Source organism: Rhinolophus sinicus, chromosome 2 (genome assembly GCF_057876585.1).
Source record: "Rhinolophus sinicus isolate RSI-liver-muscle chromosome 2, RSI-T2T, whole genome shotgun sequence".
NCBI classification, from domain to species: Eukaryota; Metazoa; Chordata; class Mammalia; order Chiroptera; family Rhinolophidae; genus Rhinolophus; species Rhinolophus sinicus.
Genome location: NC_142502.1, coordinates 49521430 through 49546308, shown reverse-complemented (window position 1 = coordinate 49546308; position 24879 = coordinate 49521430). Strand labels below are relative to the sequence as shown.

The 24879-nt window shown below is 34.3% G+C and overlaps 1 protein-coding gene across 3 annotated transcripts in view; it reads left to right on the top strand.

The window, feature by feature from the left end:
- Nucleotides 1–32: 32 nt before the first annotated feature.
- The window catches only part of LIN28B (lin-28 RNA binding posttranscriptional regulator B), a 118130-nt gene continuing 93283 nt past the window's right edge, over nt 33–24879 (top strand). The window contains exons 1-3 of one of the 3 annotated variants that reach the window (XM_074333347.2): nt 33–505; nt 9203–9251; nt 16859–17046. In XM_074333347.2, the coding sequence (XP_074189448.1) occupies nt 9215–9251; nt 16859–17046 (225 nt within the window). In that variant the 5' untranslated portion in view covers nt 33–505; nt 9203–9214. Of the gene's footprint in view, nt 506–623; nt 1437–9202; nt 9252–15143; nt 16014–16858; nt 17047–24879 lie in introns of those variants that run through there. The other 2 variants (XM_074333346.2, XM_088795534.1) reach the window with 2 other exon arrangements.

The window sequence follows — 24879 nt, the reverse complement described above, 5'->3', positions numbered from 1 at the left end:
AAGCTCCGCCACCACCGTGCGCGCCCGCCCGGCCCAAGAATGAATGGAAAGTTCAATCTCGCGCGCTCAGCGCGGGCAGCCAATGACGCACCCGGGAGCGGCGGCGGGCAGGTGTGCGCGTGCCGCCGCCTGACGCAGGGCTTGAGTCGAGCAGCCTGGTGCCGCCGCCACACCGCGCGGCCCCCCGCCCCCAGCCCGGACCCTCCTCCCCACGCCCGCCACCCGCCGGGCTGCGGCGGCGACAGCAGATTCCGCGTCCGGCACCCGAGCGCTGCTCTCGCTCCCCAACCCCTCAGCTCCGCGTTCCCTAGCCGGCTCACAAAGTGTTGACCCTCCCGGCCCCGCCGCGCGCACCCGGGGTCTCCGGCCGCCGCGCTCCCTCAGGAAGTGACAGACTCCAGGCCCCTTCCTCCGCCCCGTCCCCCCGGACTGAACGCCACAAGCGTATTCACACCCTCTCCCCCTCTCACACCAGGGCTAGCAACGCGACCATGAGGCCCCGGAGGTAAGCAGCGCGCCCTACGGCCGTGCGAGTGCGAGTGTGGCCGGGTGTGCGCGCCTGTGCGGACGCCGCTCGCGGCCCGGAATCTGGCACGTGAGCAACGTCGAGGGGAGCTCGGTGCCGTGGAGCAGGAAGAAAAGAGGAGGCGCGAGCGCCAGGGAGGGGGAAGGACAGGGAAAGGTGGGGAAGTGACATGTTTCGCCGCAAGTTGTCGTTCGGGAGCCGGAGCTGCGTCCTTCCTTCGCCGGCCCTGATTTATTGCCCCCGTGTTGCCACTGAGATGCGGGCGGTCGTTGTACTTCCGGGTTCACACCTTTTTTTTTTCCAACCCGCTCCGCGCAGCCGGGTCGGCGCTAGTTGCGGGTGAGGCGTCGCTAGCGCGGCTGCCCAGTGTCGCGGCCGCGGTCGCTGCGGAGCGGCCGTAGCGGGCTGAGCAGTAGGCTGCTCCGGGGGGGGGTGGAGGGGGCGCAGGCGACGCGGGGCGCTATGGTGCGGCGCGGGCTGGGGTCCGGGCGGCGGGTCCGCCCGGCCGGTGCGGGCGCTTCGCACACGCGGGGCCGCGTCGCCAGAGGGCGTCCGCATCTGCCCTTCAAGTATTCCGCAAACCGAGCTGCTTTGTAGCCGGCAGGCGTCGGGGATCCTTTTTGCTTCGGTGTCGGTGATGTAAATTCATGAATTAAAATTAAGGATTTGAGGAGAACGGAGAAAAAAAAAACGCACTTGGATTTAGGCTGCTTTTGAAAACAAACCAAAGAAGGAACGGTGCATTTTCAGGAGCATTAACTACTGACTGGGAACACTGGATGCGGGTGCATAACGAGGATTTGTATTCCAAAAACTTTTTTTTAAATTGCACGTTGGTAAATATTGAATGTTTTTTGAGTAACATCTTACAGTATGTATTTTGTGTCCTCATTGCGGAAATTTCTTAAATGTAAGTAATAGTAAGTCCGCCATTTTGAATTGTTTCGTGTAACCCAGACTGAAATCTTAGGTTCTTGTGTTTCCTTGAGTTCCTTTCTGTTCTTTCTGTGAATTTGTTTTTATCCATAGGTTTTTAAGGTTAACAGCTATTATTGCTGTTCATGAACTAAATTCTCCATTGAGGATTTTTATACCTACAATTGTTAATGCAAGGGAAAAATAAATTATGATCGTGTTTATTGTTTTTATTTCTTGGTCACAAATACTATGGAAGTTAAAATTACTCATAACAACTAGTATTACAATGAATTTAAAATACTTTACAATATTGTTGGCAAAGAATGACAAAGTGATTTTTACGCTGATTTTTAAAAATCCTGATGTCATATTTGTGTGCAGACTATTACATATTTAGCTAGGTGGTAATGCAAAAAAACACTTAAAAATGCGTTTGTTGCAAAACTTTAAGTTCAAGGATAAGTTATAAAGCATCACAATTTTATAAAAAAATATTTCAGGAAAACCTTAAAATTTAAAATTGAATTCTTAAAAATTTATGCCAGTTTATGTGATTTTGAAAATATAAATTTGATTATGAAGTTTACGCCATGTTTTTTTCTGCTGTGGATGTGCACAGATTTGATAGAGGAGTCACACTATAAATTAATAACAAAACATGTAATAATCAGCATTCCATTTAGATTAATAATTTAGACCTTTGTCCATTTGGGGAAAATTCTTCCCCACATCTTTATCTCTGTAGAAATAGGATAATCCAGTGTGCCTAAATTTCCAAACTTACAAATTAAACTGACACAGGCCTCTTTCTGGTAGTTGGTAGGGAGGTGACCATACTACAAAGAATAAAATGCTTTATTTGATTTTTCCACTTTACAAATAGGATAAATTAATCATTGCTTGATAATAAAATGTCATAAGAATTTAAGGATCTGAATCAATTTGTAATGTATATTTATTATAACTGTTTATATGTGCTTTTCAATGAATAGATCTGGAACCAAATGATTCAAAGATCAATTCTCGTTAATCCTTGTCAAGTTGTAGAGTTTTATTATATGTCTGTGCCAAACTTCTTTCAGAAACAATGAAAAATTTGTTTTGAAATTAATCATGATTTAAATAAATCTGGGTTATGGGGGAAAATACAGTCAACTGTACTTTGTAAGTGAAGCAGATTGAGTTTTAATATGGCATTGCTCAAAGTTAGTCTTCAGAATGATTTATTTTAAAGCGTGTTGTATATATATATTCCAAAAATAAAACCCCAGAATTTTAGTAAATATAGTGGATTTAGGGTTTTTTTTTTTCCTGTTTACACTGAAGAAAGAGAAGATTAAGCATCTTACCTGTCTGATAGTTTGATCATGTTGGTATCTGATTATGTCACTTTTTTTGGTATTTGTAACACTGCTATCATAATTTACAAACCATGATTAAGGGAAAAACAAGTTATTAAATAAAATATATGCATAAAAGTCTTCAGGTGTAGGACTGATGTCTCTTTAAATAATTGAAATGTTGCTCATAACTACCAAATTTATAGATTATTAGAAAGCTCAGGTCAGTAAATGATCTATAAAAAATTTATCTTAATCCATAGATGAGTTGATAAAAAAAAGGACAGTGGCGATTCATAGATGAATCAATTTAGAATAAATTAAAACTGTAGATCATAAAAGGAACATTACAAATTATTTGGTCAGTTAAAGAATTTTCTTATTTGGCAATTTTTAGTAGAATCTTATTTTCTCTTAAAATTCTATAGCCCATAAATACCGAAAGTTTTTATGTTTAAATGCATTAAAACTTGGACCTGATTTTCTTGCCTTTTAAAGGGACAATATTTTCTTTACAAATAAGTACTGTTTTTGATGAACCACAAGGTAAAGAAGAATTTCTAGCTTGTCAAGCAGAACAATGAAAATTCTTTACATTAAAAAATTAAGGTTGACTTATATGAATATATCTAGGAATATATGAAATATAGAATCACATGGTTTTAAGAAACTTGCCCCTAATATACATATGTACTGAGTTGGATTTCTCAGACGCAGTGACTCTGTATGAAGTCGCTGACCATAGTGCTGAACCAAGACAGCCATATTGGTCACTGCTAAATCTGACTGAAAACTACACAGAAATTGTGTAAAGATTCAAGTAGCATCATCACTGTAGGAAATATATACATATATTTCACATATACTTTTTAATGTGTTTTTTACCAACCTGCATTGGGATCAATCAAATTGTGATAGAGATATTTTATCCCTGGAGTATATTAATTTACTGTATAACATTGATTTTTAATAATGTCAGTATAATCAATGAGATCAATGCGAGAGATTTTCTCTTTGAAATCTGCCACTTGCAGATGAAGACAAGATTTTAAAATCAATTTAAGCAACTAATGAGTTCTCTCAAAAACTACAATTTTAGTTGACAGCAGTGTAAGTTTGAGTATTAATTTGATCTTTGCAATTTTTGATTGAACTTTACAGTCTGGCACCATCCAAACCATCAAAACATGTGATTATCAAAATTAATCAAATTAGAATTCACTCATGAAATACTTAAAAACAATAAGCAATTTTCTAAATAAAAAATAATAAATTTTAAAATTATAATGTTCTTGATTTAGTACTTTGGGGAAATTTTCTATTGTTTGAAGCAGGACACCACCAGGCAGTCACAGCTTGCAATATTGTGTTCTACACTGTGTGAAATGACACTGATATATGAAATCATTGCAGAAATTACCTGAAAAGGAATGCTTTAATATATTTAATATTTCAGTAAAAGCACTATGTTAGGCATAGAACTTTGACATTATTTTCCTAAAAATAGAATGGGTTGATATGCAGGATCATCAAATTAAGGGTCAAAGGTGACCAACCAGGACAAAGGGCATGCAGCTCATTTTCAAGCAATCAGTTTCTAGTTTTTTCATGGATGAACAAAAGCTTAATTATATAGAAAAAAGGACATAGTGTTGTATGACCAGTTGTAATGGTGGAAAAACATGTTTTAAATTTTCTAGATGCTTTCAAATTAGTATTTCTTTTAGACTTATTTGGAAATGCAAGAGCCAAAATGCTACTTTTATATTTTTCAAACGTTTCTTTTATGTAACATATTTTTCAGACCCTACAAAAACATTTCAACTAAAATACTCTATATTGTGTAGGTTAAAAACAGACTTTACCATATTTTGTAGGTTAAAATTTTTAGAAAAAGTGTAAATTCTGTTTCATCTTTTTGCATTAGTCTCTTGGTATAATCATCTCTGCTAGTTAAAATCCTATTGGTTACATTTAATATTATGTTTATTAAACCAGTAGATCACTGGCAGTGACATGAAGATGAGCAGACTCTAAAACATCTCTTGATCTTTATTATATTAAAATGTTTATTCAAACTATTTCAAATGCACTAAAAGTTCTTACTTAGTTTTGATCTAAGTTCTTAACTGTTAACATTGTATATTAAAACAAAGTGTATGTCAAGTAAAATTTTCTTGTTAACATTGTAATTAAATAGAGGTGTTCAAGTTTACTTAGAATCTTATTTTTTTAACATATCAAGAAACTATTTTAAAGTTTTTATCTTAATGTTATGGTGGGTTTTCAAAATACATGTGATTAGCTTTTTGCCATGTTCACTCTTTCATTTAAAACCACTATTTTTAAATGTTGTTTTTTTCTTTAATTCAATGTGACTTCAACAATGATTCAGCTATGAGGTTTATTATATAAAACTATTGTTTCATACTGTGGAAAATACAAACTATTTTCATTAGCAAATCCAACTGTGCTGTGGCTGAATTGTGTTACAACTTTCACAATTTAAGTTAAAGGATTGTGTTTACCACTTAACAGTTAGGCCATAGTAAGCACCTTTAAACAATCTTGACAGTATGTCAGTTGACTTAATTATTATTCGTTGAAGTTTTATTTTCTAGAATAAATTGTTTTTCACTACTTTATTTGAAGAGAATACTAGAGCTGCCCATATCTTATGTGAAACGAATAACATTTCAACTTCAAAATGGTTGAATAAGTTAAATTTATCTCTGATTTAGCAGTATCACAAATACTAGCCGCTAATTTAAGGTTAAGTTTTGATATAAATAATGAAAACAAATAATGTATTATAATTTACTTAATAAATATAAAAAATACAATTTTGAAATATTTTTCTTAAGTAACAAAGATTATTTCATTCTCCCAAGGTACTGTTCAAAATGTTTCACCAAATGTGAAGTTTCCTGTTTTAACACTCCAATACCTTTGATTTTTCAACTGTATAGTCACATGTAAATATTTATCTTACATTAAAGTACATCATTATTAAAAACTTGTCTCTACTTATATATAATTGAGGGTACAATATTTTCAGTTATATCTAAAGTTAAAGTAGGATGTTCAGTTAAATTACAAAATAATTCATCTTGATTTTGCATATACAGCATTTGAATTTAGTCTATTGACTCATTTGCAAAAAATAAACATTCCTTTAGAGGACACTAAGAAAACAAACTTCAGTGTTGAACTGCAGCATTTAATATTTGATTTGTTTATGTGTTATATTTGTTATGGTAGATATAAATAGGTATTGTGCTTTAAGTTTTAGTCTGGTGTTTATGTAGTATGTGTGCTATATGATTTTAAGTAGTCATTTGAAAATATTTCCCCCAACTATTTTTCTAAGAAAGAAGTCACATTGTTGGCTACTTTGATTTTTAAAGACTATTTACTTCAATGACAGTTGAGTCATACTGTAAATAGATTATATTTGTTGTTATAAGTCATAGTGTAAACTGTAATGTACTTTACACTTACATTATTATAGAAAATACCGGTAATAGAAAAATTTGTTTTCTTGAATATTTTTTAAAATGTTGAGAAATTGTAGTGATAAGAATAATGAAATAATTTTCCTTTTATTATGGTAAATATTCTTTTGTTTTTTTTACTATTTTCTTTTATTAGTTTCAGGTGTACAAAACAATGTACTAGTTAGACATTTCACCCCTCACAATATTGTGGTAAATATTCTTGATTGCTAAATCATTTTTTGCCAACTTAAAGTAACTTTTGCATTTTATTAATATTCAAAGGAAAAGCCAACATGATGTAAACTGAGTTGAAATAAAGTTCTGAGTAATATGTTATAGCAGTATTTTTATTAACTCAATTCTCTTGGCTTAATGGCTTAATTGGGAATTTTTTAATAAACTAGTACATAATGTGTAGTAGTACTCATTTTCCTTTACATTGAGTAGTTACAATAGTGAATTAACAACAGTATGTAAAGTACTTGAGAAAAATATTGTTAATATATTTTAATAGGAGTATGAAATTTAAGAGTGTAATGGTAATGTTTATGAGTTAGGCAATTTTTTAGCAGTAAGTATATTTTAAATAAAATATATGAAATTACTTTATACGTACAGAGTTTATATTTACAATAGTCAAATTATTAATTGCGTATCATTCTCTTTAAGAAAAGATGGTTTTAAAGAAAATTTTGTGTACAAATTTATTTCATAAAAGCCATCCTAGAGATAGTCAACCCAGGTTCAAAAATTCATTAAGTCATTGATTCATTTAAAAAATATACATCGAACACTGAAATATGCCAGGATTACAGTGATGAGCTAAATATAGACAATCTTGTCACCATGGAGTGTAGAGTAGAGTTGGAAGAGAGAATATCTACATGGGCTATTATAATACAGTATTACATGGTTGAAGCACTGTCAGTATGTGACAATGAAAGAGATCTATGTGGAGATTTAAATGATGAACAGAGATTTTCTATTGAAGGGTCAGAGAAGTGTATTCTGGCATATCACAATTTCAATTAAATTTTTTTTTAATATTTATCCAAAATTATAGTATTAAATAAGTAGACCTGTGTATAAAATTGCATATAGCTGTTTTTTTGAGTATTCATGCATTCAAATAATTACTTTGTTTATTTCAAAAAGTCACCTGTAGTAAGAATATGGACATTTAATATTGTAAATATTTTACATAACATTTATCTGTCTCACTCCTATCATAGTTGTTCAGTAAACAATGGATTGCAATATTCATGCTTAAGCTTAATTCTCTTTACTATTTTTGTAAATTTTGTATCATTACTTAACATCGGTGAAATATATCAATGTCTGTGAAATAGTTTAAAAGGGATGAGAATATTAAACCTATCAATAACAAACTATCATGTAAGTTTGGATGTTGAGAAATCTGGACATCTTTATCATTCAGATTCACTGACACTCTTTAAACCCAGAAAGCTCATAGTAGTTGGAGCTCTTAAATAACATTATCCCCTTTGGTTTCTTCTATTAAATCTAACATTTATAATTATCATCTGAATTATTTGAAAATTTTTGTTTTTTAACAAACCCTATCGATTGTTTTTATACTTCTTTAGAATATGTTGTTTTGAACTTTATAGGTAGATAGAGAAGATTAAGCATGGGCTGTGGGCTATTAGAATAGGGGAAAAAAAGATGAGCTAGGGTTTTCCTGAAATGTATGTATATTTAAATACACCCCCACATAAACCAAATGTGTAAAATAAAACAATGTAAAGGAAAGCTCTATCTCAGTAAGTTTTAATAATGAATTTTGTTAACATTAGGATGGATCTGTCATTATCTTCTGTCTTTAGCTTGTAAACACAGGATAAATGAAGGATTTAATGTACAGAGTTTCACGTTCCTTTTGTTCACATTCTTCCTCTATTCTTTTCACATCTTAGTGGGATTGTTAACTTTTGTAAGAAGAATCTTGGGTCAACATTCAGTAGAACTCTGCACTTGGAAAAGTCTCCATTTAGTTTTGTGGAGAAAATTAGATTGCAACTTAAAGAATTTACACATGGCTTTTTGTGGGTTCACATAGTAGATATAGCATATAAAACTTAGGGGAACAAAGAAAACCCTGGGTGGTAGCAGGTGAGTAGATGCATGTTCAGACCAATCTATTTTCCAAATCTTAACTCTAACCTAAGGATAAAAATGAATATTCAGTGGCCTTTCAGGAATTTTTCTTCCAGTTGCTATACTTCATTACTGGAGGACCTCCTTATTGCAAGTTTTATTGTGTTATGACACCTGCCAGCGGATATATTAGAAACATCAGTACTTACTCTTTTTTTAAAAAAAAAAATAACATTGCTTTTTAAAGTCTGGGATAATGCATGTGAGATACCTTAAATATACTTAATGATTAAATGTATTAACATTAAAATAATTTTTCTCAAACAGTATTTAAATGTAACAGAAAAACCTAACATCAATGGATAGCACCACGATTAGATTCTCATGATTTTCTTCTAAAATACCTTATTTGAAGAGAATAGTCAAATAAGTTCATCAAGAAACACAGTATTGTGGGTTGGGCTGATTTTTAACTGGTAAAAACAAACAAACAGTGGAATTCTTCAATTACAGTGGAATAAATATTTTTGTAAAATTTAACTGTATAATTCATGAAATTGGGGTCTTTGACTACATCTTAATGATCTTGTTTAAAATGTTTTTTTTAAAACCAGTATCCTTTAATAGAAATGAAAGGAAAGTTTATGCCAATTGGTTATCTCATTTTGCTAGGTGAGTCTTAAATTTAACTTCACAGAGTCAAAACCTAGGCATTTTATTGCTTTCTAATGAGTCATTAAGCTGAAGAAGAGGCAACTAAATAGGCAATTAAATTAGTACTGACTTGAGCTTTCTGATTTTAGGTTCTTCAGAAGATGATGAGGTCATTCAACCAGGTTTCATCAGCCCCAGGTTAGTCTTTTTTTTTTTTTTTTTTTAACTAAATATTTTACTTTTTTTTTTTGTTTAAAAAGATTGCTAGAGGCATCTGACAAAACTTGAGAACCTTCAGGAATTCACTTTGGCAAGATGGGTACTATATCCTACTGTACTCCAGGTCATTCCATCTATACTATAAACTGATACTCTGACCAGAATGCATGGATGAAATCCTCTAACTCTTTTTCCTCCTGGTTTTAGCAGTATTGGGTTTTGTTACTCCCTTTTCCATAACTCAGAAAAGATAGGTAATAGATTATTTACATGCCTATGGAACTGAATGAAAAGTATTTATAACTTGTTCATTTTTGAAACGCCCATAGCAAAATAGGCATTCTCAAATATATGTTGAATTAATTTAAATATACAGACTTAGTGCTGTTTTCAAATAATTTACCGTAACATAAATAGCACAATATATTAGACATTTTTCAGGGAATTAGGGAATTTTCCTAATCTAGGGAAGCTCCATTTATTTTGTTTCATGAACTCGTATCATATTTGTTTCTTATACTACAAAAATGAGTCGTGTGAACTTTTAACATTTTAAATGACTTTTTTTTTGTTTTTATCCTTTCATTTATTTAGGTGTACTGTAAAACCTAGATTTTTGATACATGAATATTTTCTTATATTGAAATTAACTTAAAACTTAACACTATTTTTTCAGTAACAATTTTAATAATAATGTAATATACTCCGGTTTATATTCTGACGAATTTAATATCTTGGCTCTACTATTGACTGATACTACTTAGGAAACACACTTAAGAGCTGTGATATGACAGTTTATAAGCGTTAATAAGTACAAGTAAAAAGATGTTATTCTGTTATTAAGCTTATCAAATTTAAGACTGTAGATAGCAAGAGGAAAGTCGTATGGATCAAAAGGTTTAATGAGGGAACCACTGGTAGGCATTGCCATTTGACAAACACTTTCCTTTTTTCTAGAGTGAATCCTTTGACATGGAGATGATGCTCTAATAAGTATCATGAAAAAGAAGATTCTGAAAAGTTGCTACAATATTTTAATTTACCAACTAGTTTCTGATTACTATAGATTGTGTTTTTTCTGTGGGGGCAAACTGGAGGCAGTCCAGAGACCTTTTTTCTTTTCTTTTGGGAAATAATGTTAACACCAATGTGTTAAGTGACTGCAATAAAGTTTCATGTCTGTGTTTCCTTGTGATTAAAAAGGGGTTGTCCGGGAAAGGTTTCTTTCACCAAAAGAAAGGTTATTTCCAGAGATTACATTTAAGTTGAAAGACTTGAACATCAACTGGTTCAGGCTCTTCACTTTGCAGATGAGTAAACTGAGGCCTAGAGAAGCTTAGTGATTAGTAAGGTCACAAGGTCAGTAAATGGGGCCAGTCCATTTTCTAGCTGGATGCTCTTTCTCCACAGATTAGCTTCCCCACACAGGCATCTTTAAAGCCTGGAGATTTCTTCTCACTTGCCTCATCTTTTACTCCCCCACTGCTCTTTTCCTTTCTTTTTCCCATCCACCTGTCCCCTTCTCCAAAATAAACCCAAAGTGAAAATACTATGGTAAATATCTGGGAAACAGTCCATATTCTTATTTCAGTTGATTATTTTAAGTTATAAAGAATCAATTTTAATTCATTGCCTTGGGGGAGGGGAAAGAATTACATGTTTGCATTGTTTAGTGTCATTTCTATAGACTAAATAGTTACTGCAAGAAGATCTTTAATTTATGAAGCATACATGTTCAAGTAGTATAGGTGAAAAATACTCATTTTGCATGAAAGTTCCTTTACAAAACATGAAGCTTTTGTGCTTTTCTGGGCAAAATAATGTAATGCTTTTTACAAAATGATTTTAACCTATTTCTGTCCATATTAAAATTATTTTAAAAAGTATTTGTTAAGCACAGTTCAGAAGGTATTTGGGAGGAGTAATAACATTCTTATTTTTCCTTTTTCGTTGGGGGAGTATGTTAATAGAACAGGATTTTTCAGCTATTTCAGTTTTTTAAAAGGGACCTTTCTACAAAATAGTGGTCTTAAAATAATACCCCTCTTCTGAATTAATTTTATTGCTCTAAATACTTTACTGAAACACAACTGACCAAAAAGAAGGAAACATTTGCAAATGATTGTATTTTAAAATATGAAAGCAGTTTGGCAAATTTTAAATGTATATTAATTGGTTCCTGTAGTTCCATAATTTTATTTATACCTGGGGAAATGTGTTAAGAAGATATTTAAAGAAAAAAATTTGAAGAGATTTTTTTACAACTGTAAAAAGTCTCAAATTGGAACAATTGTTTTAAGCCAGAGCATTTTGCTTCCAGAAAAGAAAATTAAATGAGAACGGAATTTTGCTTTTTGAAAACAAAAACAAAAAGCCCCCATATTCTGAAGTGCCTTTACTATAAGACCAAGGCACCCAGCCGAGTACACCTTTCATTTGACTCCGTATTGTGAGAATTTCAAGAAAGTTATTTGCCAAGTAGTTTGCTGAAACGAAGTGGGAGGGATCGAGAACAGTTTGCCCGACGTGCGGGTTGAAGCTTTTAGGCTAGAAATCTCACCCGCGGCCAGACGGCGGGTTCCCTAAAATCACCCCCGGCCGACCCCCACCCCTTCCCCGCCGGCGGCTTCTCCCGGGCATTCAAAGGCGCACCGCGACGTTTTCGAGGCTGCCCTAAAGGAGGGCGCCTTGAGTCTGGAGAACGCTCCATTTTAGGCACGGCCTGGTGGGGAGTGGTGGTCGTGGTCCTTTTCTCGGTTTCTCCTGATCCCCTTCCGCCTTGACTTCACTCATCTTAGGTTTCCGAGACTCTGACATCTCACAAATAAAGGGATCAACTTATAAATGATACATCTCTGGAAATGCAGTAAAAGTAGTTGATTCTGCCAATTGTTGCCTTCCACAGTGGTGAAGGCAAGGGTTTCCTTTGTTTTGTATTCTTGGAGACAAAATGACAAATGTGTAAATCCCTTAATTAGTGAGAAATCATTAGCCTTCCTCGGAAAGTCTACACTTGTAGAGGAGGTGGTGATGTGCTGAAGAAGGCAAAGGTGACTGGAGGGAGAAAGGGGAGAGGAAGTGGCGGGGAGGTGGTGGAGGTGGTGTGGAAGGCAGATCCGCCGGCCTGGGGGTCTAGGCGACCCTGGGGCGCAAGCTGCGCGGGAAGGGACGCGGCTGCGAAGGCGGCGCTGGGGCTGCAGACCCGGCCTTATTTGCCGGGAGGAGAGCACCGGTGGAGCCGTTCGCCGGGTGCCACAGCCCCTCCTCCTAGTTTTAAGAAGAACCGAAGCTTTGTTTCTGCTTTGATAGAAGTCACTCCTTATAGGAAAACCACGACGACGGTGGGCTCTGGCACCTCTTTGGGTTCCTTGCATTGTACTGTGGGAATAAAAAACAAAACAAAAAACCCAACGGCCAAGAACATGTGTACTTCGCTTTTTAAACGGAGAAACCTTAGATTGTGATAACCTATGGGCATGTGATAGGTTGCTTCCTTGATTTTTACCCCCAGTGTATTGACGATTCTTTGTAGCTACTTGAATTCATTTTAAACACATTTTGAAAGAACTATGATAAATCAACCTACTAAAACATTTGGCTTTCACAAGTATAAAACATGCGTTTTGAGTCAAGCACAGGTCTTTCTGGCACTAAAAACAAGTAGGAAATGAGAAAAAAATTAAAACCAGAAGACTTCAGGAAGGTGACAAATTGGAAGGTACTCTAGGAGATTCATAGGACCATTTTATGCGAAAGAAGTATTCTATGAGCTTAAAGAGATTATGTTCAGTTTTATAAAAGGATCTTAGGCTCAAAAGTGGGGAGGGGGCACAAAAGACGAATCTATGTAAAAGACAGTGCCATATCCCTGAAATGGTAACATTCAGTTTCTCACTGTGTCTCCTTCACTTCTCCCTCCCCAATTTCCTTCCCTCCTCTTCTCTCTACCCTTTGCTCTTCCCTTCTCTCCCCCTTTCTCTTACTGCCTCCCCCCCAGGTATGTAAATGTAGTTGCCTTAAATTCTTTGTGAATGAATATTAGAGGATTTCTCAGAGTTCCCAGTTCGAAAAAGCCTTCTACACAACTTGAAAGGCTGATGTCCCTCTCAGGAAATGAATGAGTCGATAACCTCTGACACCAGTGACCAGTCCAGTGAACCCTACCTTAATTCCACTAATACTGGAGGCCCCCAATCAGGCAAGACTGTGAATCTCATAACCTTACCATCCTATGTGGTTCAGTTATGGTATTTCACACTTTTCATGTATGTATTAAGTTTGAATTTCATCAAATTTAACAATAAACAAGGATTCAGAATCCACTTATTTCTGATTTCATGATGGTTAAACGATTTTGTAAGTAAAACATACATACAGATAAAATATCGTTTACTATAAATGTGTGTCAGGGACTAAATTATACTGGCCTGTGAATTTTATGACCGTTACTTTTACATAAATAATAGCTTTTCACCTCAGTTTACATGAATACTTTTCCAGATTATTTTTCTCTTAACCACATATTGATTTTTAAAAGTAATTCTTTCATTTAAAGTATAAAAAACCCACGTAACTTAGTCTTTTCTGTTTTGTATTATGTGAAATGTTTAACCTGGAATGCCATCGTTAAAGTTACATCATTATAGGTCAATGTAATCAGTTGGTATTTACTATTAAAATAATGCCTAGTAAAATGTTGTTAGCAAGTAATTTTTTGAGAGCTTCCAGCTTTTGTTACTATTTCAAAATCATTTGAATTTTCACACTTTTTTTTCCCTCCCTACCAGCTGGCACATAGTTATTCCCCCCAAAGTAAATAAAATGAGAAACTTTGCCTCATTTCCTGAGAAACAACAAAAGAAATAATAAGATGAAAAATTTTTACAAATCCATCAGTCTTGATTGACGCCTTTAATCACAGCTGAAAATAGCATATATTTATATACATCCATTTATTTTGGATCTGAACCAATTAGCATAAATTATATTTCGTTGTTTAATATGAGGAGGTGTACATAGGTGCTGCATGTGGATTTTCAAAAGCTTTTAGATTCAAAATACCTACATTTTAATATATGTCAAAGTATTAGAGTTAGGAGTGTTAGGAGTTAGCAGTGTGGACGTTTGGAGAGACTAGGAGGGGATTGCGGGTTTGGTGGGGGAGGGTCTACTCAGTAGCTTTGCCTAAGGGAAGTGGTATCTGTACAGTTTCTCCCGTAAACTGCTTGTTTAAGAAAATGGGGGTGGGGTGGGGGAAAAGAGTGGTGGTGCGTTTTAATGTTTCAAAAACCGGTGATATTTTCTATTTTTAAAGGAAATAAAGCATTTCTAGTTGATCAATGACATTCATTGTAGTATTCGATGAGGGCGGTAATAATTGGTGTCAATATCTAGTAATCTGCAATCATTTGAACCAATTTGAAAGGTAAGGGAAAGCATTTTGAAACGGGGGGCGGGCCGGGGACAAGACGGTAGGAGCCTAATCCGTTATTAAATTTTCGTTTATTCGACTCTTCTGTCCACTGGTAGTTGACTTCTAAAATGTCAGGGCCCAGATAATATTACATGAATTTACCTTTTTTCTCCCATTTGCGTCTCTTTCTTCACCCCTCCCCCCACCGGCGCCCGCTTTTTTTCTCCCCCACCTCTTTCTCTGGCTCTGTAGCCGCCTTTGCTGGCGGCTCCTCTTCACCTCCCCTGCCAGGCGCACCCATCCCCCTCCCTGCCCTACGTCGTCTTGCTCTTGGGGAACAATCGCCACTGATTGAGGTTCACTCTATGTTCGGCTGGAAAACTGGGCTGTTATTTAGGAAGTCATTAATCACATCCCCTCCCCCGGAAAGAAATGGCGGACAAACCTGTGAAGTACAATTTCTTACCAACCCCCTCAAATGTCCGAAATGGTAAAACTTAAACACAATTTGACTACATGAAGGTGATAGTGATTTTTCCGGTAGGATTTTATTTTAAATTTGAAAAAATTTCGGGGCACAATCAGGTAATTGTGTGCTTTTTGTCTTATTGTAGGTGTGTGCTATCATCTAAACTTTCATGGGGATGTAATTAGGTTTAATTAGATCTTTTGTAAATTATATATTTTCCTGTAAAAATTGAATTAAATATGAAATCTGCGTCCCAGGCAGGTTTGCTGCTATCGAGCAGCTGAATTCTAAGGGGGGGAAAAAGCATAACATTGGTTGTGTTATTTAATTGGCTTTTTTTCTCCTAAATGAGATTATTTGGACAGGCTTGTGTATAAGGCACGTGTGTGCACATATTATGACTGCTGTTTTTCTAAATCGACGATTCACAAGAACCTTTCATTGTGTTTAAGTAAAAGCACGAAATCAGCGTTCTAATTTATCGTAAAGAAGCGTCCCAAATTGTCTTTAAGATAACATGTTTGAGTTTTTCGTGTTCATTCATAAATTATTTTGATGTCAGCATAGATGAAATGGCGATTGGTTATCTCTTCCTCTTGCCTGCCCCTTAAGGATCCGAGGTGAAATTAGTAGCAAGAAAGCATGTAATTGACAAAGTCACGTGTGCTCAGGGGGCCAGAAACTGGAGAGAGAAGAGAAAAAAATCAAAAGAGGGAAAGCACATTAGACCATGCGAGCTAAATTTGTGATCGCACAAAATCAAGATGTTAGATTGAGGCAGAAGATCACTCCGTTCCAAAGGGAAAGTTTTCATCTCTCGAGTTTGGAGCAGAGGGCCCGTGGGGCAACATGGCCGAAGGTTAATTTTTCTATTGTTTTACTGTGATTTTTCTCTCCTCCTTTCTCTCCCCCCTCCCCCTCTCCCACCCTTCTTTGCCCGTCCCCCCCTTCCCCATTTTACCCCAATACTGGGCATTACTCCCACCCCCCATCGCGCAATGGGGCTTTCTGCAACCTATTGTTACAGATCTCCAAAAATGTTTTGTACCGCCCACACTGATTCACAACTTGAAAAGCTTTCAGGGGGCTATTGTTTGAATTGTTTGAGTGTGATTAAGCGCAGTTTCAGTTAGTGAGCCAAGAAAACTTTTATACACCTGCCCCCTCCCCCATTCCACCCCAACTTTAATTGAAAGTTATCTGGGGGAGGGGAATGCACATTGCAGATAACCCCGGATTCGCTGCCGCCGCATGTGCATTAAAATAGTTCTAACCTTCTTCGCGATTTCTCTCCTCCTCGTGCCCGCCGGAGAGAAGAGTTTCGCTGAAAATTTCTCTTTGTAAATGGGATCAGTGTTAAATCAGCAATATGCAAGTAAAGTATCTCATGCTGTACTGTAATATGTGGCTGAAAAACGGAGTTAAATGAAAAAGTACACGTATGTACAGAAACGTGGAAGTGGATGGGATCGATAGCACAGTGTGCCTCTCCCCCACCCCCCGCTTCCCCTTTTAACCCTTTTCATTTTAAATATTTTTTGTAGAAGAAAAGAAGGAATCAACCACTTTATCGCGTTTTTTTTCCTATTTCCTCTCCCCCCCACCCCCAGCTCCCAAGCAGTTTTTTTGTTGTTTTTTTCCCCCCTCTTTCAATGAACTGTATGGCAATACAGACTAACTGACTTTTTGTCCTGTTCTACTCAGGCGGGGCAAGCAAAGGTGGTGGAGAAGAGCCCGGGAAGCTGCCGGAGCAGGCAGAGGAGGAATCCCAGGTTTTGCACGGAACTGGCCACTGTAAGTGGTTCAACGTGCGAATGGGATTCGGATTCATCTCCATGATAAACCGAGAGGGAAGTCCCTTGGATATTCCAGTCGATGTATTCGTACACCAAGTAAGCCAAAGTTCCCCCCCCCCTTCACCTTTTTCCATGTGGAAGAGTTGATCAGTAGTTTTGTCAATGGCTATACAATAATGTGCCCTTAAGTATATTGAAAGACAAAAATAAATCTTCCTTACAGTCACGCGTTAATACAGTTTTTAGGATGTGTGGGTGGGCTCCTTCCTGGGTACTTTTTCCTCAACAGAAAATGAAATGTTTGAAATTTTACTGCTTGGGAGCTGGTTGACTTTATTAGCAAGTTCCCCGTCATCATTCTACAGCGAAATTGCGGTGATGTAGCTTCCGGTGTTACGGGTTACAATGTACTCTGTCGCCTATGCCTGCTGAATGAGTGGGTAAATGAATGAAGAAACAGTGATTATTTTAAGTAAAACAAAACAAAACACACACACACACACACACACACACAAACCAGCAACAATTTACTGTTACAAGAAATTTATAGGTCCACGTATGTTAGACATCTCTAGTTAGTATCTTTCCGTGTTATTTAATCTCTGCCTGCCCTGTAATCATTTGTAGATTTAAGTCAAAATAATTGGATTTCACAGTAAAATAAAGTAGAACACGGTTGGCCCCTTATGGATTTGAAGTAATGTAAGAGGATGCTTGGTAATCAAACATTTTAGAAATGTGCTCAGTGTAGGGCATAGGTCCAAGGATACTGTCTCTTTAAGAGTCTGAACTCAAAAAAACATGTGGCCAGAGGCGGCTCTAGCTTGTGTGTTTAAAATGTGCTAGTCTGCTACTTGGATAAATTTCTACCATTGCTTATAGTGTGTTGTAATTTTTAAAGATGCTTAATACCAAACAGAATGTCATTGCTTCTCATTATCAAAATTTTACCCAGAATCAAGCAAATTAATACCTCATCTCCTTTCAATCCACTCCTCTGTTTGCTTAATGTCTTTGTAGTAAAAAAAAAAAAGTCTGCAGTTTGCAAGCTTGAATATTTCATCGGAAGAAGTTAAAGAACTATAAATTCTCTTTAATAATTCTTAGGAGCAAAGAGTTAAGACTAACGAGGTTTAGTTTGGCTTGACATTTATGTTAAAAATTGAATGGCTATCAATACTACAGGTTGACTGACATGCAGAAAAGAATCTATTTATGTGAAAAATATGTATTTTATTTGATACTGTGTTGCATGTCCCTGGTAATATTTACAACGTCCTTTCCCCCTAAGGAATATCATCTTCAAATTAAGTATATAAACAGTAGAAACACATGAAACCATTCTGTTTTGATCTGTTGTCCTGTGGTGCTTGGTAGCTTCCTGACCTTGCTGTGTGGTGTGTGTTTTCCTTTCCTAAAGGCCTGGTCATCATTATTGGCTGTTTACATGTGGAAGGATCAGCATAATCTGTGAATTGAAACAGGGTTTAAATACATAAATAGAAGTCTACAGACAGGCTACTGAATTTTATGCCTCCTACTTTATATTGCAAAATGAAGCCACATTTTCTGCTTTTTTTCCTCCCTAGACTGAATGACTGAAATCATTGACAGATCCATTTCTGTCAGGCTCTGGCTTTCCCCCCTTTGAACCTTCTTTAGGTTGTTAAATTGTTCTTTACGATCTCATAAATTTGTTTTATAGATAAATGAAAAAAATAGCCCTTTTCTTCTTTGTCTGATCACACCTTGTTATAATTTTGTTTTCTATGTTTACCTTTTAATATATTCGAATATTAGATATTTTATTAATCAATATTGATGTTTAGAATCATGAGACATCCAAATTTAAGCTGTTTAATGGTTTTATGTTGCTAAACATTCCTATATTCACTGAATTAAGAAATGCTATATTGCTGGAAAAGTTTTGTAGATAGCAAACAGTTTCTAGAGTACAATAATTGATTATTTAAGACTTGCTTTAATCTTGTTACACATCATGTGTTTGCTAAAAGAACAATATTAAAATGACATGTAATAAAAATGCTCTTTAAGTGTGTATTTTCGTGTTCTTCAAAAGAATATATCTGGATACATTCTTAGGAAGAAGTATGTAAAAAGTCAATACAACTTAAGTATTAGTGTTTTTGTGATGTAAAAAACCAGGCATGATAATCTTTAAATTTAAAATTAGAAAGTGACATTTTAGGGGATTCTTTTGATAATTACAGCATTTGTTGTTTTTTCAAAAATATATCTCAGTTTTTTCCTAGGGAAAAATTTAGGTATCATTTGCTTTTTTTTTTTTGCTTCATTTTGGTACCTAGGTTTCTGTCTTATACTGGGATTTAACATAAATTGCATATAAATCATATGAATAATTGCTTTGAAGACAACAGGAATTCTACTGATTTTAGCCAAGCAACTACAAGTAACAATTAGATGGTCATAAATGATGTGTGTAGGTATCATGTGAGCATTGCTTATACAATCAGGTTGCAATTCAGGACCATTTTGTAAAAGTTTTTTAAAACGTTTTCACTTATTTTTGCTGCCATTTTTGCCATCATTTTTGAAAGCATGCCAGATTTTAAGTATAATTATAAATTAGATTTTCCCCCATTATATCGCTATACTCTTTTGTTATGAAAGAATGGGCACTGTGGATAATTAGGAAATTTAAATGTTCTTCTGGACCAATATATACTTAGTATTTTAAATATATGACATGAGTGTTCAGAAGTATCTGTGTCATTGGATTAAAAATCATTTGTGAACATGTTTTTAATAGTATATACCTGGGAAAATAAAAAAATAATTTTAGTTTATTTAAACTAATATTTAAAAATTCATGCCAAGTCACCCAGTGTTTATTTTTCTCTTTTGAAAATATTGACTGCAAAGAACTGCACCACAAAATGAAGAGAATATATATACATATATATGTGTAATTATTTAAATAGATCTGTAACAATAAACAGATCTATTTAAAAAATTCTATTTAAAATTTGTTGGCAATATTCAATCAAACGTTTGGTTTCTGTAATGTCACCAACTCCTCAAAAAGAACCACATTAAATTAGGTGCTGTGCTTTCCCTGTCTTTAGACTTGTTGATAAATGTAGTGAGATTCTGCTGTTTGAGGATGGTGTGTGACCATTGGTGGTTTAAAATGAGGGTCTTCATTTGACTTGCTGATGTGAGCCTCTGATGTAAATGATCTTATTTTTGTGGATTGGTAATGAATATGCATATATGTATTCTGACACATATTAATACTAAAACATTGATAGCATTCAGTAATGACTATTTTATTTATTGTATTTGAATTTTGTCATGGCACACTATTTTTAAAGTGTTTCTCAAAGTATTAATATTTAAAATTTGGAAATTTTGATGATGATTGAGTTTGTAAATAGGGTAAATTTGTAAGAATTTCTTATTTAAGAATCCAATGCAAAACACAGATTTGTCTCTCAATTGAAGGAAGAGTTACATGGTTATACCAATTTATAAGTCTAGGTTTCTACTAAGGTGATTTCATCAATTAGGATACAATCATTTTGTAAGTGCTAATAATTAATACTCCTATCAGTTTAGTGTTAATAAATTTTAAAAATTTGCATCCACAGTTAGACTGTGTGCTAATATGTTTAAATTGCCTGGAAAGTTCTCTAGGAACTTTTTCAAATTCTATAAGCTTTTAATAGGACCTAAATATTTGATGGTACTTCAGATGAATTACACAGTAATTAAATGATAGATCTTTTCTGGAGAAAGGCAATGTCCTCCAATAACTATCTGTTGAAGTTTGTTATCCTGTAAGATTTTTTAAACATAGATTTTGACATTTATTTTCAAAGACATTATCTCACCTAATAAGATAAAATGATCATTTGAAATTTGTTTTGTTTAGAGGAAGGATAGAATCCATCCTCCTTATTGCCCTTTCTCCAGCTCATTTGCATAATAATATTTCTTCACTTTGGGCTTATATTTGGAATTCTTTGCTATCAAATATGATGCAAAGAATTTTTAACATGAATCTATTTCATTTATTTTACAATTTATGTAAGAATTTTTTTCAAAGAGAAAGTAATTCAAAATGACTGCAATTTAGCGACCTTTTCTCAGTAGGCTTAAATACTTTTTTAATAATTTGGTTTTGAATTCTTCATTTACCTTTCAAGTACTGATGTTTTCTATGCTCTTTATTTCTAATAGTTGATTTTTATGGAGAATATGATGTCCATATTACAAAGAATTTATGTATTTTATGTTCCTTTTATTACTTTGCTTAGAAAACATCTCAGAGTAATGGGAATAGAGGAAATAACAATAATTATTGTAACTGGTAAATTTAAAGTATTTGGTTAGTAATACAAGATATAAAAACATTTGGAAATGACTAGCATATATGAAAATTTTAAGTATTATATACAGTTCAATTGATGTGACATAGAGTTCATATCTCAATGTTTTCAGTATTAATTATACAATTTATGTAAACAAATTGATTCCAATATGTTCATGTTTAAGGGCTATTCATAGTATGTCATCACCAATTTATTAGCCATGCTACTTTCTTCATAGTTTAGCATGAAAACATTTTTCATATGCAGAACAGATGTGATTATTATTCTCAGGGCTGTTGAAAATTGCAATTTCAAAAAAGCTAGAGAAATCTTGGAAATTTTTAAATGTGATCATATAACAGTTTGTTAGTGAATGATGCATTTTAGTATTTTAAAAATAGTTCCTAAACCTACCAAATTTTCATGGAGATTTGCCCAGTTGACTAATTTGGAAGAATCCCAAACGAAATGCTTTAAAGCTGCTTAATTACGTTTAAAGGCATTTAAATCAAAGTTTTATAAGACTTTAATTGTCTTATAAAAGATATTGGATACTTTCCCTCTGATTTTCAAATGTTGGTCTATTTTCAAGACTTTTTTGGTATACTTCTAAAAAGATGTTCTAATTCTCATTCAATTTAAACATGAACTATGAATTGGGTACATATTTAAGACATCATCTTTCCTCATTTTAAAGATTATTCATGTAACTAAAGTATTTTCCTCTTTCTTAATTTTGATTCTATTTTTAAAAATTCACAATAAATGAGGGCAACAAATTAAAGAATTATTTTTTATGCAAATATTTAAGTGACAAGCCACTTACAAGTATTCAGCATAGCATCTTTAACTTATCTGACCCATCTCAGAGTTCTTAGGTTTCATAAGTTGAAAAGTTTGTTACCTGCACTCAAAATGGTAGATTAAAAAGTATGTCCTTCATTGTAACTTTCATTACTTTGAGGCGGCAGGGAACCCTTCTTATTTGAATTTGGTTGAATTCTTCCTGTTCAGAAATTACATAAATATTGAGGATAGTTTTGTCTATCTTTACTGAGTAGTTCTTTTAGTATTGTGACTAACTAACCTAAAAGTTACTAGTTAAAAATACGGTGCATTGTATTTTTATTCCTAAACCAAATATAACCTAAAAACTTAAAGTAATATTTCTAATTATTATAATTAAACTGGAAATGTATTACTTTAAATGTGATATGCTATAAGATTGATTTGGAATTAAATATGAAATAAATAAAATACTTATTTTATTTTTACCAGTTCTTTATACTTTGAGATAATGCTCACTGAATTTTAAGTAACAGGAAGTTCAGCTTGTTCAGTATATAGTTGCTGTAGGTTATGGCATTGTAACATGTACAGTTCATAAGAAACTTAAATTATTCATATTTCTCTTAAATAATTTGATTGTAACACCTTCTAATATCAGAAAAGTTGATAACAGTAACATATTCAAGAAAACACATTACAGATCAGTGGAGTACATTTAAAAATGATCTTTTAGTGAGTATTCTATCAAATGAGTAACTAGTGTTATGTTGCATTTTGATAACATCAGGATTAATTTAATCTCCTATCTAGCAACAACTTAGAAGATAATCTGATGATTACTCCCTTTCCCCTCAGTATCCAAGTAATTGCCAATTTGGAAATGCCATCTAAAATAAGATTTATAGATAATTGATAGATTTAGTGTTATATATCTTTCTATAATCAGCTGTAAATTGGAGTAATAATACCTAATATTTCAGGTTGTTGTGAAGAGCAGAAATGTTACGTAAACTGACTAGCAAGTATGTGTCGAATAAATAAACTGAAATGTAAACTAGTCTTGCCACAGTAAAATCACGGTTATTTTCGGTGACATATATTCATGGTGGAAAGTTAAATTGGTGTTTTCTTTTGTGTGCTCTCTTTAAAATTGGACAAAATATGTTATATAACATTAATAGCTTAATTTCCATTGCAATGAACTACAAGGCTTTTTATTATAATTTTATTATATTTAAAGTATCAGGATATAAACTGAGGCTTAGAAGCAATTTTGTTATATAGATATATTTTTTTTTTAACTTTTAAAATTTATTTTAAGTGTGTATTTTCAGGACCCATTAGCTCCAAGTCAAGTAGTTCTTTCAATCTAGTTGTGGAGGGTGCAGCTCGCAGTGGCCCATGCGGGTATCGAACTGGCAACCCTGGTGTTGCAAGCATCACCATCTAACCAACTGAGCTAACCGGCCGTCTCTAGATAGTTTTAATAGTTTGTTGTACCATGAGATTTGACCTACGTATGCAGATGTACATACCCGGTTTGTGTATTCTTTAGTATAAGGAAAAAATATTGTTTTTAAATAGACTTGCTGGGATAATTTAATATCTGTTGCTCTATTGATAATTATTTAATCCTTTTGAGATACTATATAATGGTATAGAATCTGCTCAAATAGATCATTACTCAAATTCTAGTTTATATTATGTCTAGAGGGGAAGTAAGTTACATTGTCAGTGTCTCTGTTTCCTATAAATGAAGGGACAAAAATGTATCTACCTCCTAGGAGGTTATCGTGGGGATTAAATGTTATTATACATGTAAAGCTTTAACACAGAGCTTGGGAAGAAGTAAGACACAACAATATTGTATATAGTTATTACAAAGGAGAGAAGTGGTGTGGTAGAGTGAGGGAGAAAACATTGGAAATGAAGGATTGGGTATGGCTCTGACACTTAGTTTCCTTACTATTATCTAGTCACATCTATGGAATTGTAGTATTCTTATGGCTAAAATGTGGTCAATAATATCTTTCCTCTCTATTTTTGAGGAATAGTGTAAGGGTCAATTGACGTAATATACGTGAAAATAATTTAAAAACTGTAACAATCCAAGGTTTTAGTTTTAATCCTTATTTGAGCACTATATTTTTATTAATACTCCCGCCATATAAAGCATCAAAATTTTTAAAAGATAGTAAGCCCATATCATTTATTTTATTTTTTGGCCTTGTCAGCTTTATTGAGGTACAATTTATGTACAATAAAATTCACCAAATTTAAGTATATGATTAGATGAGTTTTAACAAGTTATATAACTACTACCACCACAACCATGATTTAGAATGTTAAATCACCCCAAAAAGTTTCTTTGTGTCCATTTGTAATCACCCTTGAAGAGAAAGCTCAATTGTCCTATATGATAATTGATATGTTATATTACTGGTTAACTGACCTGGTTCCTTTTAACTTTGTCTTGTTAGACATCAGCTACAATCCAGTATCCTTTATCAAATACAATTCACATTTATTTTCATGTTTTTTTTTGTTTCTCTTTAGTTATTTCTGCTTGGAAATTATCTTTACACCAGCCAGTAGTTTCTGTGCTTATAAAAGTGAGATTAGTTAATATGCATTTCACTAATCTTTAGCATTAATTTCATTTATCCTTATGGTACTTTTCATACAATATAAACTCTGCTTACCTAATGGGGGGATTTAGGTTTATTGATATTTATATGTCTTGTGGGAAATTTAGTGAATTTCTGTCTCAACTAAGTTTTTGTAT